The sequence below is a fragment of the Ammospiza caudacuta genome, chromosome 3 (assembly GCF_027887145.1).
Source record: "Ammospiza caudacuta isolate bAmmCau1 chromosome 3, bAmmCau1.pri, whole genome shotgun sequence".
NCBI lineage: Eukaryota > Metazoa > Chordata > Aves > Passeriformes > Passerellidae > Ammospiza > Ammospiza caudacuta.
Window position 1 is genome coordinate 108,798,263 of NC_080595.1, and position 17,839 is coordinate 108,816,101.

General features: G+C 34.4%; 1 protein-coding gene across 1 annotated transcript in view; it reads right to left on the bottom strand.

Annotated features, from left to right (window-relative positions):
• Nucleotides 1-17,839, bottom strand: part of ASCC3 (activating signal cointegrator 1 complex subunit 3) — a 251,434-nt gene that overhangs the window by 58,802 nt on the left and 174,793 nt on the right. The window contains exons 23-30 of the mRNA XM_058801018.1: nt 15,553-15,651; nt 14,914-15,082; nt 12,859-13,079; nt 11,412-11,497; nt 9,800-9,966; nt 9,519-9,664; nt 9,311-9,431; nt 7,165-7,307 (exon numbers count right to left, since the gene is read on the bottom strand). Of these exons, the coding sequence (XP_058657001.1) occupies nt 7,165-7,307; nt 9,311-9,431; nt 9,519-9,664; nt 9,800-9,966; nt 11,412-11,497; nt 12,859-13,079; nt 14,914-15,082; nt 15,553-15,651 (1,152 nt within the window). The remainder of the gene's footprint in view (nt 1-7,164; nt 7,308-9,310; nt 9,432-9,518; nt 9,665-9,799; nt 9,967-11,411; nt 11,498-12,858; nt 13,080-14,913; nt 15,083-15,552; nt 15,652-17,839) is intronic.

The window sequence follows — 17,839 nt, forward strand, 5'->3', positions numbered from 1 at the left end:
CTCTGACTCGTATTACAGCGGCGGCCTGTGGTGCTGTTAGTCATACCTGCAAAGCAGTGTAATTTACCACAGGAAAACTAAAGAACCCTTAGCAGGAGCACTGGCACACGCACTGCTATCATGTCATTTTAGCAGCAGGGAATCCTAGTCATTTTTAGCTGACCCCTTACTTTCACATAAATCACTGTAATAAACATAACTGTTTCACCCATAGGCACAATCCAAGGCTTAAAATTCTCATGTCAATTTATTTAAAAATGTAACTCCCTTATGTCAGTGTAGTGTAAGAATATTACGAATTTCTATTAAGAAATAATGGCACAATTAATAGGTTCATTAACCAGAAACAGACACAGCACTGTGACTATAAAGCAAATCTAACATTTCTGAATTGTTATGACTCAATTACTATTTATCTTTCTGAAAATAACTGTCATGTAGTTTTACTCACAGAAGGATAAATGAAATCTATGTTATCTTAAGAACAGAAAAAAAATTAAAATAATATAAGGAAATACAAATTGTACTGGCATTAAAAAAAGCCCTGTACAACACCAATGCAGGGAACCTAATGCCAGGAAGATATTTTTCCCTGGACTCATACACAACCAGGATCAGGCACAGGCTGAAAGGTTTGGTTATCTTTCATAGCTTTTTTTTTTTTTCTTGATGAACAAATTAAAATATCTCCTGAAAACCAAATTAGGAACCTGGTAGCACTGCAAAATATTTTCAAATAAACTTTATTTCTACATTTTCTATTCTAATTTCTAAACAAACCAGATTTTTGTAAAACTACTAAGTAGTCATTTTCTTTGTTCCTGCACATATGTAAACTGTTGAACCATTTACTTTAGGCTAATAGAACTTTTTTTTTTTATATTTTAAATTTATTATACTTAAAAAGCTTTTGTAGAAAGATAGGATTCCATTTAAGCAGATACATTACCCTGTGCCTGAAATACATTCCAGTCAGAGTATAATTCAGCAAGTTGATGACAATGCTGGCTCCAAAAGAAAGGAGGAGACCAGATTGGACAAGAATGAGCTAACAGATTGTGCAGCCCAATTCTGTCCCTTTGAGTGTGATATATTGTTTCAAGATGCTAAAACCCCATACTTTCTCAAAGCATATCTGTTGTGCTGGTTTTCCCATTTTCACAGAATCCTCATTATTAGTACTCTCTACTCTTTTCAAAGCACGTCAGACTCAGACCATATGCCACTGAATAATGCTTATCAATTGTCTGAAATGCCCAATAGAAGAAAGATCTGCCAAACAAAAGAATCGTGAAAGTTATGAAGTCTTTTACAAAAATAATTACATATTTCACATCTGCTACAGATGTTAAGTGAAATAAAAACATCTCCTTGTTATAACTAAATGTTAATTTTTATGACACACTTTTGTGTCATAAAACCAACATCTTGTAGAAGGAAGTTTGAACTTCTAGAATGACTGAAACACTTAGAAATCATTCTTGGGTGCCCTCCTGATCTTTAAAGGAAGGAAAAAAAATCTCACAAAATTATTTTTGATGAAGAATTGGCTTATACTACAGAGCTATCCCACACAGAACAAGCTGCCTAAAAACCCTCAAATAATATTCAAGGAACATTTTGAAATGTTTTAAGAAGCTGAGATATATCATTAAATAATATTTAATAATATATAATAATACATTAAAGAATAATAATATAATGAAACATTTAACACTAAAAGACACATTTAAATGACAGCAATATACCTGTTCATGACACAGACCAGATTCTTCTATTCCTGTTTTATAGCACAACATTACCTCAAAACATTAACATGGAGATAATAGGTTGTTTGATTTAAAGGTTAGAGAAGGAAAAGCCATCTTTTGTCTTTCCAAGAATTTTTAGTATTTTTTGTTGGTTTTTTGTTGGTTTTTTCTTTGTTTGTTTTTATTAACAATGCAAACTGACTATTGGTAAAATTTAATTCCCTTTCACACATACAGCTATGTGTATTTCCACACAGTGCACAAATACACACATACTAATCCATAATTATTGCACATATGTTTATACAGTCACATGTCTAAAATAGCAAAATCAGGATTGGTCTGATTCATTCTTCTGGAGTCAATGAATGTCCTTCATTCGAGGGCCCTTGAATTCTGTGGAAGCAAACTATTGCCTGATATGGATGCTATTGAATATTACTGCAGGTATCTTTGTCTAAAAGATATTAGCTATTTCTAGAGGTTTCATAAAGAACAGTCTTAACAAGAAGCAGATGGCCAAAGGATGCACAAAGCAGAATGCAAAAAAACCACTGTGGTTAAAGTTAAAACTATGTACACTGGTACATTTCTTCTCCCTCCTTGCACTGTAGATATTAAAGAAAAATAAATCCAAGTATCTGGACAGGGAATAAATTTTTAAAGAAACTCCACCAAACAAATAAGAAAACACCCTGCTTGTCTGCTGGTGAGAACTGCATTCTAACTTCAAACAATAAACCATAAATACTACTTTTGTACTTTTGTTTTAGGTTAAAAACAAAAGGCTGTAAAAACATTAGAGAAAAATAAATAAACTGAAAACTTGATTCTAATAAATTATGTTGCAAAAAGATTGCAACATTTTCTGCCACCACAGATGTAGATGCAATTTGTGACAGAGAAGGACTTGTTCCTCTTTAGTCAGCTCCTAATGCAGAACAGCATAACTGATGTTACCCAAGCTGACCATCAGGAACTGGTGGCACTGTCTGTCTCCAAAACCTTAATCTGAGCTATTGTCCCTTTTAACAAGATAAGTAATGGCTCACAAGCTTGAACATGACAGTCCTGGCTGACAAGTCCAAATTAGAATTTTAGCTTGTAAGCGTATAATTAAAAATCCTCTAATGATTATACAAAAAAAGGGTAAGCAAAACATTTTCTTTTTCCACGGGCATGTTGGCATCAAAGAACGAGAAAGAAATGAAGAACCACTCTATTTACAGATGCAGTCTCCTCTTTGAGATGCACTGCCCATTCACATTTCTTGTCATGATGCACCTGTGCCTCAAAGCATGACCAGGACAAACTTTACAGATTGATGTCTAATGAAGAGTCCTTGCTCTTATTGCAGATGGCAAGGAAAACAGCTTCTGCTGCTGCTTCTTCAGTCTTTGCTGAAAAATAAACTCAGTCTTGGGGTACATTGTAAGAGAGAGAAATTTTGGAATCCATGCGGACAATGCAACTTACAGAAGAATTGAAAAACATCATGAAGGCTCTAAAGGGAACTGTTTCTTTTATCATAGAGACTGCCCACTCATACTCTGGATGAACTGTGGCACTGTTGCTTAAATCCTGAAGAATGTCTGCATGTGCAGTTGGAAAATGTAGGGGTAAGCTTTAAAACATCAGCTACAAATCCTGGTAAGTATGGTATTTCAAGCATCATTGGAGACTTCCCTGGCAAGACTAAAGTATATGTAATGCATCAGGTCTCTGAGTGGCCATTTCTTCACAAAAAAGCACACACAGAACCTGAAGCCTAGTTGCATAGAATCTATGGAACAAATTTAACTGTTTTAATCCAGCAACAGGCCCAGCAGAACTGCAAAACTGAGCAATACTGGAAACAACAATTTTCATTAAGTACTGGCCAGTTTTATGAAGATTGACTGCTGTCTCAACTTTCTGAATGCCTTTCAACTTTCTGAATATTGTAATGGGTATGAGCCAAAACCTGCATATCAGACATGAAATTCAAGGAAAATGTCCAGGAAGAACCATTCCCAAAACCTAATGAAGCTGCCTATAAGACATCTATTTTTCAGTAGATGCCTGTATAACAAAATTCCTTCTTGACAATAATTCAGTTGCACCTGTTAAATAATGACTCCTTTGAGGGAAAGAACATCTTGCATGATTCCTCCATGATCCAGGCAAGCTGTTATCTACTTTGGTGGCAACAGTTGAAGGGTTGTTTCTGTATGTCACTTATACATACAAATATGTTTTCCAGAAGGTTCATGCAAGTTCATGTCATTTGAAATATAACTGATTGATATGCTGCCTGAATTTGATATTTGGAGCTGGAAGTGGATTTGCCTGCTATCTGAGAGAACTGTGAAAAGCAGCCTGGACGTTTGTGAACTGAATCATTCGTCACAAGCTTCAAACAAGAGCCTGGCTTACCACCACAGAGAGAATCTCTACAGAGAAGATGAGTGAAGCTAACATGATGGCTGATAAACAGAGATCTAGTATTGCTAACAACACATTAACAAAGAGTCAGTACTGGTCTCTGCTGCATTCCAGTCTCTTCCCCACAAGGCCTGAATCTCTGATACCATCACAAAGAAGAACAAAGAAAAAATGTATTTAATGGCTGTAAGAATCTGTCTCTAGCTCAACATCAGTCCTTTAGAAGTTATTATGGATGGCATTGTTTGAGAACATTTCAAGAAGCCTCAAGAAATATACTGGAAAGGTCACATAAACAGATGAACTTTTAGCCATCATGGAGCAAACCCAATTACATCATTAAACAAAACTTACTAATGAGTTCTCAAAGGAATCTTATGCCAGCCAAAATTAACATTATGTATAACATGCATTATGTATAATAAGGCTGACTGAAGAGAAAGGTCTCCTATACAGCTTGCTTACTTTCTATATACCCATGAAATATCTCTTATATCTCAAAATACTTCACAGTTAAGAATTACAAATATTTTGAAAATAATTTATCTGTAAGTCTCCCTAAAGGAATAATGGTTGGCAAAAAAAACCAAAACAACTCCAAATATGAAAAACTGACAGGAAAAAAAATGTTGTTTAAAAGGCAACAAAATTTAATTCTTCTGACTGGTCCATTTTAGTCCCATATGGAATTGAGAAACTTTCCAAAATTGAGAAAATTTCCAAATTTTAAATTTTGGAAAAGTGCTTAAGACATGGAATGCCTGCTATGAAGTATTTGCTAGTTCTACTTTTCAAACTTAAAAATTTTATAGTAGTCTGGAGAGAATTTTGTCTATTTCCTGTCCAATTCTGACTTTAATATTACTTGAGATTAAATTTTAAAATTTAAACTCCCTAAATTATGATTAGTTTTTATTATTATTAGATTATTATAAAAAATTGGGTAGGATATATACTATATATGTAGCACTACTAGAGCTTTGTCCTTTGCTTCAATGTCAAATGAAACTCAGGCTAATCATGCTCATTTAAAACACAAAACTACAAACTAGTCCCATAATTGCCCAAAGAAATGTCCACTTGAAATTGGGTACTTCAAACAGAATTGTGTTCTGCATAATAGTGATAAGATATAACAACTTAGAACTTAATCCTCAGTCTTTTACATTTACGTAATCAGAACTGAGTAACTTGGTAGGTATCTCATGCTCCAAACATTCAGCATATTAATTCAAATACAAATCATATGCAAATGTTATTAAACTAATAAATGCAAAGTCTGCTTGTCCTTGTTGGCTCCTATTTCAAAACCTTCAGAGGCTTATTCTGAAACATGAAATTCAAAGACTCCTAATAGAAAACCCTTTTCCAGCAAGTGAAGAAGCTTCAGTTACAGTTCTTTTCAGAACAGCAGTAGCTCCCAGGACATGGGGAAACTATTCTTAATAATGCAAGTCATTTAGGGCAAGCTGCACAGTGCATATTCTAATTCTGGGTGAGATTAGTGCAGTAAACCAGCACAAGGTACTAGAGTACTCCACTAAGTAATAATAACAACTTGGGTATGAAATGTTTCTATTAGGTTCAAGAAAACATGAAGTAGAGGCTATACAGCTAGAAAAGCACCATCAAGTTGAGATATGCTTTAGTAATAGTGGTTTATGAGCCAAGATGGCCATTTTCTATTTTAAAATCCATCCAAAACAGAAAGGATGAAGATGTTATGCTTTATCTCTGGGAAATCCCATTTTATTTTTTGGCAAAGAGCAAACAAACACAAATAATATAATCTAGAAACTTATGCTTTTGGATATATAATATTTATAATTGTATAATATTATATATAAATGATCTATTTATATGATATATTTATATTCATATTTATATGACATAAAATATCCATACAGTATTCAACTTGGATTTTATATTTATGATTCCTGCATTTTGCTGTGTTTTGATCCTAAATTATCACAGAAATTCCTAGTAGAAGATTTGCAATAAATCCAAAATCTAGTAAACCTGAGTATTGATCAGAAAAACCTGCTTTGCAGCAATGATATACTGTAATCAGGACCATTATTGCAGAGTAAAATAAATAATACTGCATTCAGAGCAGGTGCTGAACTGAGTGAATTAAATATAATCTGGTATACAGTTTGAAGAATACAGATAAAAAAGAATATTGAAAGGTTGTTTATTACATAGCCATCATTCACATTTTGCAGTAAACAAAAGAAGATTTTAAAAAAAGTAGAAAATGTAATTAAAAACTATATTTCTTGAAAAAGAGTAAAAAATAAGTCTTTCTGCTAGCATTGTTTAACATCTAAGTGTTTGACTTTGCAGTCTTTATATTTAAAAAAATCTTGGCAGAAGGTTTCTTTACTTTTTTATACTATTGATTTATTTCATTGATATGCAAGACTGAAGCATTGCTAAATGATTGGTTCTGCAGTATATTTATCTATCTAGGAATATAGATGGATGCATGTATGTACATAGGTACATATATTCACACAGATATATATGCAAATACATATACTTAATGCATCTGATGAGAAGGATGATTTTTCTCTTAAAACACCGAAAGAGATTTGGTTTAGATTTCAGCTTAACATCTATAAGTCACAGATGTCCAGCTGTAAACTTTAGAGAGCACTAGCCCTCTTTCTTTTAGTCTTTGTCTTATCTTGTATCAAAGACTTGCACCATGTGATATATGTTGTCTGGGACCATGGAACTAGCATTAATAAGATATGCAGGAAAAAACAAAGATAAAAGAGTTTGTGATCTGAAGTTCAGCTCTTGCACAGACGCTTCTATAGCCTTAATGCTGTCACTACTTTTAATACATAGGGAAATTTAGCATATGCACAACTCTTTCAAGATCTACCCTCAAACGACTCTTTTGTTTCAGATGAATTTTTTTTCAAACAAACATCAGTAACATGGAAGCAAAGCACAAATGAGGAAGGTAAAATGATTCTACCTCTCTTTCATCCATCTTCAGCCATTGTTTGGGATCATCCTCTGTGGCCAGGAAAGCTATGAGATCTAAGGCAGTAAGCCTTGTCTGACGTCTGGATGACACAAAAATAAGAACAGGCTTGGCTGGAGAATGACTCCGAATTGCTGTTGAGCAAAACAGAATTTGAGAATTAGACCCCTTAATGACAAAAATGAGAGTTTCCCTTTGCAATCCCATGGCAGCTGATAGACCTCCTTGCAGATGACATTGAGGTATGTCTACTGAGCCTTTATTCTGCTGGATGGATTCAACTGAGGTGAGAATATACCACCTCTGAACCAAAGGCCATAAAACTACATGTAGCTGAGTCTTCAGCTATTTCAGTGAACACTCTAAGCTAATTAAGAGAAGCAGTTATTAAAAAAAACCCAACAAAGCACCACAAAATCTAGACAAGCTTCCGAGACTTCAAGCTCGTGAATTTTTCTATCTCAGCCTAAAAAGTATGTTAATGTTTTTTCTATACTGCTGCGGGATGTTGTCTCAGACTCAGTGCCATGAAGGTCTAAAATTTGCTTTCTGCCTGACCCAGAGCTCGAGCTGCATAAACTCATGCCAGCCTACAGAGGATCACTTCAATCTACCAATATCAGAAAAGGTAAAAAAAGCAGAAAATGACTTTTCAATAGCTGCTGTGAAAATGGGCATTACAGTAAAAGAGAACTTGGTTTCTGTGCCAACTAACTAGTCCAATATATTTAAACCAATTATGATATATTGAAACCAATTAGGTTTTAGGATTTTTTTAAATAGCATTTTCTTGCTCAGCCCATTTTTGAAAAGTTTCAGGTTGCAGGGAAATTTTTATGGTCTCAGGAATAAGTATTGCCATGAAAATGCTAAAATAACCTTGACTGTATCATGTCAAACAAGTTGGGAACAGAGCGTGCAATAAATCATATTTATACAGATTTTCTAACATCAACAAGCACTAGAAGTATAAACAGGTGTACCTAGAATTTCAAATACTCTCTCTAAACCACTTATAAATCCATTTGTGTGTTTTCTCATGTAATTCTCATTCAAGCAAATTAATTTATGTATTGTTAATTTCTGAACACTATTTCATACTGCCCACCAGCACATATTATTCCTCAGTTCATGAACACTACCCAGCATGTGCTCCTGCATACACACACGCAGTGCAGTTGTGAAATTATTGAAATGGGAAAATTCATCTGTATTTATATCTTACAACTATATACGCCAATATATCTAAATATTTTAAAAGACCAACATCTAATGGATTTTTGTTGCTCCAGGAACAGGTGTAGCCGAACAGCCCAAGACAGATTTATTGTTCATTAGTGTTTTTGTACAACGCTCTTGTGGAGGTGTAAATAATCCGAACTGTCAAGATTGGTCTCTAGTCCACAATCAATACTTTGCTTCTGTCATAAGGCTAATTAAAGCAGCTAAAAAGTCCCCTCACAAATGTCACCTCACAATCAACAGCAGTTCACACCACAAAATTTATTTTGGAGGTTATTTTTAATTGATATAATAAATATTCCTTATGTAACCAAAACAAAACATGTTCAAATAAAATACAAGAGAGCTTTTCTTAAAACTATACTGCTTGCCAGCTTGGTTAAGAATAAAAAATTGGAAACAGAAGCATATCTGGATGCACTACAAATTTTGAATTTTATGGTTATTGCTTTGAAACTAGAATTATAGGAGGTTAGCCTGACTTGCAACTTCTGTTCACAATTTTTTTAATGCTAACATGCAGTGGTCCATATGCAAATACCTCAGCAGATTAATAATATGAATGATTTTATTGCTTTCTAAATTTCCAATATTTTTACACGAATATTTCTTTCTGGTGTCAAACACTAAGAGAAAACACATTTTATTTCCCCTTCACTAACACTAATTTTATTCTTCTGTTCTAAATACATGACATTCCTCTTTCACATGTTGCATTTGCAGCACATTTTATGTTTCAGACAAATATCTTTGGGCCATTAGCGGAGCAGATTCTCCCAATACACGCCAAGAGTACATACACTAACACATGTTGCAAATGTGCTGCAAATGAACTGTGCAAAGTCCCTTTTTCTTTCAGAGAAAGGAAGAAAAGGTCTAGGAGCTGGCTGCTTACCCTGAAAAGCAGGTTTGTTCATGCTGGCCATGCGGGGACAGTAATGCTGGCCAGGGAAGCCCTGGATGTGCACCTCCAGAGGAACTGGGCGCACCGATGGTCGGAAGTTGAACAGACCCATCTACAAGAGAAGATTTTGTTCAAGTTTAACCTTGAATTCTCTTACCAATTGCTATTTTGTTTTCCTGCATGAAAACAGTTTTCATACCTGATTAATGTTTAGCCAGTCAGCAAGGTCTCTGGCATTTGCTAAAGCAGTGGACAAACCAACCACTCTCACTGGCTTCTCAGTGTGAGATGAGATAAAGTTTGTTCGAGACACAATGACTTCCAACACTGGGCCTCTCTCATCCCCTAGGAAATGAAAAGTAAATGGAAAAACAGAGACAAAGGAAAGGTTCAGATGTCAAGAAGTATATTCACATCATAAGTACCAGCACACTTCAAATTTAGCAGGGATTGTGATCAAAAGCAGTGAAACATGCTCACCTAGAAGATGGATCTCATCTATGATGAGAATGGCAACTTTTTGAACATAGCTTCTGTTCTGCCAGCTTCTGCTGACACCATCCCACTTCTCTGGGGTAGTAACAATCAGGTCAGCTTGGGCAATAGCTCTCATATCAGGAGTCACGTCTCCTGTCAATTCTACAACCCTGTAATCAAGAAGGACAGTGGCTTGGTTTCACAAAGCTTTACAACATCTTAATGTTAAAATATTTACACTTTAACTTAAATTCTTAAAAGAGGGAAGAAACAAAATTAAGCAAAGTAATTTTCCTTTTTGTCAAATACATTTAATAGGATTTTCAAAATTATTTTAAGTAAATAAACCTGCCTCTTTGTTTTCCTAGTAAATACTGTATAAATACCAAATATCATTCTTTAGCAAAACCATATAGAAAGAAGAGGAAGAATATGAGTCCCAACCAACAGTTAGTTCTTCAAAATGAAGATAACATAATACTGGTATGATGTAATGTGAACCATAACATCCTGTCACAGACAGGATGAAAGCTTTCATGGAGGCTACCAAGTTGCTGCCTGCTGTTCTGCATAGATCTCTGGTTTGAATAATAAGGATAAACTGCAGTGTGTATTGCATTCGTTGGTGAAGGTCCATTAAGACTGGTGCAGAGAGTAGCCTCAGATTACTTTTTGAAGAAATTAGCAGATTTTTTCCAATTGTTTGCAGCATTTGTGATGACCCATCATTTTAGATGGATCCATTATAATGGGTTTTAGACATTTCAATGACACATTCCAAACCCAGCTGAACATCAAACAAAAATTCCTAAAATAATGTGTATATTCTGTTAAAGATTATAGTCACAAGTGACTGTAAATTTCAAAAAAAGAAATAGTGTCATAAAATATTTTATCTCATTTCTGTGATAACAACAGGAATATTACTGATAATTTCATGGACACAGAGGAGCATCTTTCTCTTGTGGTGTGCTTTGAGCTTAACTTAGGAAAAAGACTATATTTGGAGAAGGTGAAGGCCCTAAATAATGCATTCTATGCATAAAATTTTTAATTCAGGACACTATAATTTTGGAAAGCATCAACATGACTGATATACCTTATAGATCATAAAGTAATGGCTGAACTCCAACACCTGGGAAGATCAGCAAGAAATTAATGTTACCAAGGAATAAAATTATATTAATTTATATATGAAGGACATGGTGTGACTCCTATTATACAGTTCATGCAAGTCCTGTATGTTCCTTGCAGCTGAGGTTTCTAAGGAGAGCTTAGTTTGACTTACATTTTCAATTTCCAAGGATATTGTGGAGTGAAATCTGAGCTTTGTATTTTTTATACTGACAAGGAAGGAGAACGAAAATAGCTGGGTATCAAAGTGTATCCCTTTCTTACTTCTGATTTTGATCTATCACTTTTGATCTATCATTTTTGATCTCAGTTTTGATCTATCAGTGACTACTGATAGAGCTTTTCAAGTACTAGAAATTTGAACAACAGTATAAACCCAAAACCCTTTTTGAAATACTCCTAAGTATGTTGAGATTTTACTCATACGAGATGAGCTGCTCTTTTGTTTCTCATTTCTCTGATTAGGTAAGGAGAAACATACTTTTTACCAAGCTTTTCTTCAATCCTAACTTTCCAGTCCTCAATCCTCTCACGGACAAGCGCTTTCAAGGGTGCAATGTACACTGCCTGCAAAAGAAAAGGCACAGAACTAGAAGTAAAACAAGATACCTTTATTAAAGTGTACCTAAAACTTGTGAGATTTGAACATACTTATAATCCATAAAATGAATAAGGTTTGAGTTCCTGAAATGACCTACAACAGGATTATATTTAAAACAGACACAATGCCTGAAAATAATGGTTTCTTTCCTGAGCAATTAAGAATATTTAGATAAGGAATAATTTCTTGAAATTGAAGTATTTATCACACCTTTTAAAATCCAAAACCCACTTAGGTAAATAATGGCTTTTGTTGCCATAACTATAAAATCTGCACGTTAACATTCTGGAACAGAAATAATCTGAATTTCTGGCAAGCAATATCCTACCTGATTTCTAGTTATGTCATTAAATTAATAAAAAAATACCTATTAAGTAAAAAAGCTGATTATCTTAAGCAAAATGTCACAATATTTTTCTCAAAGAAGCCTGCAGTGCAGAGGGGAATATGCTTACATGTACAAAACATATTTACTTATAGATTTATGGTTAAAAATTCTAAAGCTCTTGAACAATGAAGAAACTGCCACATGAAGAGTTCACATGCATTCTTTGAAATATATAGCCAGGCTTCCAGCTTTATTAAAACCTAAAAGATGCATTCCTTAAAGAACTGGCTATTTTTTATGTCACAGATAAGTTGAAAGTGTATGAGTGACTTGTTTACCTCAATTGCACTAAGAAATTACATGAAGATATTTAAATTCAAAGATGATTAAGGAATTTATGCACAGAATTTCTGTTAATGGAAAGGTTATACTTTTTAAAAAAATCTCCCAGCCAGATACAAAGATTTTTTAAAGACTTTAAATCTAAAATGTGGTTAACTAAGACAATATGGCTAAGTTGAGAAGCAGATATATATTCACTTTGAAAAGAAAGCTCCAAAGGCTGAGTTGTTCAGCTTTTAGGCAATTTAAAACACAGGGGGGAGCTGGAACAGAAAATTGGCTTGTAGTAATTAATTGCAACTTATTTGTTTAAATAACAGAGAGACTGGGTGAGCTGTAGTCCCATGGAAGGGAACTAATAGCTATAAAACAATACCACTGCTAGTATAAGGAGATTAAAGCAGGAAATGCTGTTAAGTAAGGAAGAAAAGGAAATCCAGCATGCCTGCATGTCATTTTTGTAGATTTAACTCTGGCTGTCAACTGATTAAAATAAATAGTTAAAATAAAAGCATAATGCACATAATGCACTACCATTTTGTATGCACACATATATAAATTGGAGAAAGTAAAATTCAGTTCCCCACAGTCCTTCTAGACTCGTTTATTACTGAGATGCTCATAACAAAATGATTCCAGTAAACCTGTTTTACAAACCTTTGATGTGGGATACTTGTTAAAAACTCTAAAGATGGCTAATTCAGCTGCAACCGTTTTTCCAGAACCTGTAGGAGCTCCAAGAAGAACATTGCAGTCTGTGTGATAGAGGGTATGGAATATCTGTGTCTGAATAGGGTTGAAGTGTGTGAATTTGTACAGGACTTCATATTCAGGATGTCCCAAGGCTGTGATAGGCAGAGGCTGAAGATCCAGAAGCTCTAAAACCACAAAATAATAGTAAGTGGATTACAAGAGATGCCATGACATGACATAGCTTGTTATGAAGATAAATATATTAAACAGTAATTTAGTGAAAAACAGTTTACATTGAAAAATGTTTTACTTAGTATCTCATATGACAGAGAGTACACATTTGGGTAATTGCTTACTTTGATGAAGAAAAGTGAAAAGTTGTTTTATAGCTCTGAAATAATTCTGCAAGTAATTTTGAAAATCTGATTTGAAAATCTGATAGCTGTGTACCAGCTATTAGCATATTCATCTTTTTCTTATACCCGTTTTCTTTTTTCCACTTGTAGTAAGTTCTAAACTCATTGTGTTAGATTATATGTATGTCCAGCTTCTTATCATAACAGAATGTGGAGTATTTCAAGTTCAAGGGAAAAAATCTTTTTAAGAAGGAAGGATTCTTTGGAGTTTCCAAGTTGATGGAGTAATACAAATCAGATGAGTACAGCTAAATTTTGCATCTTATCCTTTAAATGTATAATTAAAGACATAATCTTAATAAATAAACAAACATCTTTTCAATATATGATTCTCAATATATCTTGAGGGCATCTGCTATCCAAAGAATTAGAGATTGTGGAATTTGCAAGATGATATATATAACCAGATTGGATTTGGAATCCTACCAAATTAAGGAGACTGCAGTGATTCTGCTATGCAGATGCTTGCTTTGAAGTTTGGGTTTGGTTTTTTTTTTGTGGCTGGAGGTCTCCTTGTCTTTTCAGGGTGCTTCACATTAAGGTATGATATGGGAGTCATAAAACCTACTGAGGCTATGATGCCTAATACTCTTCACATGCTTTTCACTGATACCTTATGGCTGTTTTATCATTCCCACAGAAACAGTGATTTCTTGGGCTCTGTTGAGGAGAAAGAAGGGTTTTTTTGCCTAGCAGAGCCTCTACGTACTTCGTTGTTGAGTGGGAACCAGATGGGAATTGAAATCAATTACCATAAATCCTGGAGTCTCCATAACTGGTGATGTGTAAATATCTTTCTGTTTCTTCTGAATAGTAGTCAGTGATCAGTCAATTAGATAAAAAGGTTACACATGCTTTTCCAGACAGTGTAGGTACAGTACAACAATAGCTAAACACTTCACAAACACATGTGAATTTATGCACGCCAAAGGACAACACCGTATGAGAACTGTGCATTTCTGAAGGCATTCAGCAGACTGCTAGATGAGCCAAATATAATTACAGAGGAAAGGTTTTACAATGACATCAGCCCCAATGAATGTATAAAGCAATTTATGTATCCAGAAAAAAAGAAGCAAAACACAAACATATGCTTCTGTGCCAAGTGTTAAAAAAGGAGGGGGAGGGGAGGGACACCACTTGATGAGATGAAATGCATGTTCAGTGCTGCAACAGTTCTTGCTATGATAAACATTTCTTAGCAAAAGTAGAAAAATGTTTCATATTTTCAAAATTTTCATTGTTTTTTCTTTGCTGAACACCATTTATTAGACAGTCTAAGATTATTTTAGCCAGTCCAGAAGAAAGGTATTGCTTGCAAGGACTAAGCTAAGACATATCAACACAGAGATTTGCTTAGTTTTATATAACAGGTTCAGTTTTCTTATGGTTTATAGAGAATCTGGAATAACTAAGATGAAACCAAAATTCTTTCATTTTGTTCAGGAATTGAAAAGCTTAGAAAGCTGGAGAAGAAATATCACAAAGTGAAATTCCAGACATTATTCTCCAATGAAGCAGAAGTAAGTCTTATTGCACTACCATAAAAAAAAACCAATATGAGCAATATTAATTAAAGCAAAATTATCAAATTTGAAGTTACCTGTGTGGGGTGGATGTCTCTCTGGAAGAATCAAATGTTGAAAATTTATGATACATACAGCCTCTGCTCCTAACCATCTATCAGACACAGCTCGAATGTAATATTGAGAAGGAAGAGGTTCAAAAATTGGGATTGTGAACACCAGCAGCTGAGGCTCTTTAGTAATGACCTAGTGCAAACATGTAGAGAATAATTACTGCACAGAAAAATCAGTAACTTGAAAAATCACAGTTTGCCTCACTTCCATAAGCATTGCTAACACAAAACAATAGAGTATGTGTGCAAATATTTACATCTTTATAAAATATTTTACAGTCTGGAATGAATTTTTTTTCCATAGTCTTCCAAAGATGAAAAATAACACTGGCTTTTCATCTTGTTCTTTAACAGACAAAACCATTATAATCTTTCTACATCACCTGAAAATAACTGTCCCAGCAAAGGAGGAAGAGAAAAAGGGACATTTGAGCTTAGAAAACATTTTTGTGGAAGTCTAAGCTGATCAGGTACATCTGAATTTGAAATCTGTACTGCTGATTTGAAAATCTGCTTAGGCCAAAATACTGTTTGACCTGACAAATCCACATCTCACTAACTTTGTTTTTGTTTTGCTGTGAGATTCTGGATGAAGTCCATTACCTGTTTCTTTTGAATGATGAAGTACTCTGAATGATAAATGTGATCATTAGTAGGGTCTTCTACCCAAATCCACCAGGGTTCTCCAACACTGCCATGTACCTTTATGAGTAGAAAAGATAGTTTTCTTTTAGTTCTCTGGGTTTAGATTCTCTGGATTTGTTACAAATAGTGGATGTATTTCTAAATGACACAGGCTCATAAAGGAATACAGAAGTACAGAAATCAGAGGTAACAGAAAAAATAAAATTTTTAATCAGATGAGTCTGCCTAAAGATTATGCTTCAATTAGAGTTTGCTTAAGGTACATACAATAAAAATGGACATGATACAAATGCAACTGAAGGTAGTGCCTCAGCTGTTTATAAATTCACTTAATCCCAAGGGTTCCCTCTAGGATCCTAGGAAAGAACATGTTCTCTTTATTCCTCCCTGTACTTTTGCCTTTAGGTTCTGTATAGAAGATTGTTGTTTGCAGCTGTCTGCTCATTTTTCAGTCACAAACATTCTCTCAGGAAAAAACTGGACAAGGAATTGTGATATGGCTCTCCTCTCTCTCATCCCTCTCCTCTAAAGAGATACAGCAAGTGCATTCAGAAGGCTGTAGATGTAGCCATTGTTACAGGTGAAGTGAGAAGAACACAAATAGAGCCGTCACTTGATGATTTCCCTGCCGCCTGGCAACGTCTTTTTTAACCTAGACTTTTGTTTGCTTTGTTGTGTACCTTACTTTGCAATTGCAGAAATCATAGCTAGTTATGATGCTAAATTAAGACTTTTTTTGTTTTTTTTTTTTTTTTGGTCAGAATAAATAACCTTTGCCAAAGTACAGGTATTTTACATAAATATTTCGGAAAATAAGAAAAATGCATGGTAAAGGAGTACGGAAGACATAGTACTAAATGAATGCAGATTTCTGATGTTTCTGATGAGGTCTGTGATAAGTTGCAAAACCAGGAGATGAAAAAAAAGTTGGAATTTTTCCTAAACTTAATCGAAAAAAAGTCAAAGTGCATAGTTGCTTCTAATGGCAATTTTAATGCTCCAGGAATCTGGTATTGATTCACACAGTACACATTATTTTCAGCATAATTCATTACTGTGTCTGTGTCAGAAAACAATCTGTACTAGTTTGTGAAGACAAAACTATGCACAAAGAATAAAATTAAGGTGCTTTTCTTTCTTTTTTACCACAGTTGCACAATAGACAAATAGATGGACTGTAATTTATTTTTATTACATTTGAATTTCACTTGCAGCTTCATTAGGAACTGAAGCAGTGAAACTGAAATGACACACAGGTGACATCTTGAAAAGTGACAGTGAGACTATTATTTCATCTGGGTTTAGGAGCATTTAAGAGAGATAAGAAGAACTAATGAAGGCAATTAAGTCCAAATCTCAGAAATTTTATTATTAACTGTAATAGCAACCTAATTTGGAAAGTCCCATGAAAAAACTGCATGGGGTAAGCAGGACAATCTGGGAACAGGAAACAACATCTTCTCCAGTAATGATTCTCAAGGATTGGGGAGCTCTTAAAACTGGCAAATACCTGTGCCTGTATTTTGGGCAACCATCACCCTAAAACTACATGTCTGATATTTGACTCAGCTAATTCATACTATTTGCATTATTCTGCATTTCTGCTGGACTCCTCCTGGATGCATTAAGGCTTAATTGCTCTGTCTGGGTATGTTTATAGTCCTTTGCTTCTAACAATAGAATAAAAATCTGGGATTTGGCTCGCATGCTTTTGCTTAACTTAAGGGTTCCCTGTACTGAAAACTAAAGATAAGCTGATGTCATATCTCACAAAAACATCTTTCTCTTCTAACGTCATGTGCAGTTTGTGATGAGATCATTATAGAATTAATTATCTGGGTAAAGGATCAATCTTAAAACCATGAAATGTTAGCCAAGCAGGGTATTTCAACTAAGCATGGTATTTAAGGTTTTCATAGCTGGTTTTATTTGATTACTGCAATTCTTTAGATGGGATTTTTTAGCAACTCACTTTTGTACCAAGTACAGGTATACCGGTAAGTTTCTATAGCCATCTTCTGAGAGGCTTGTTAAAATAATGTGATGATACAGAAGCAGTTTCAGAGTGTCTATGCTTGAATTTGAGAAAGCTATTCATTTTCAGAAACTATTAAAATTTAACAGTTGTAGTTATTTATTGTGATAAAAGCTTCATTTACTGAAGCAACAGGAAAATCAACACCACATTACAGAAATAAAAAAAAAGGAAAAAACCACTTTTCCAAGTTTTTATGATCACCCATAA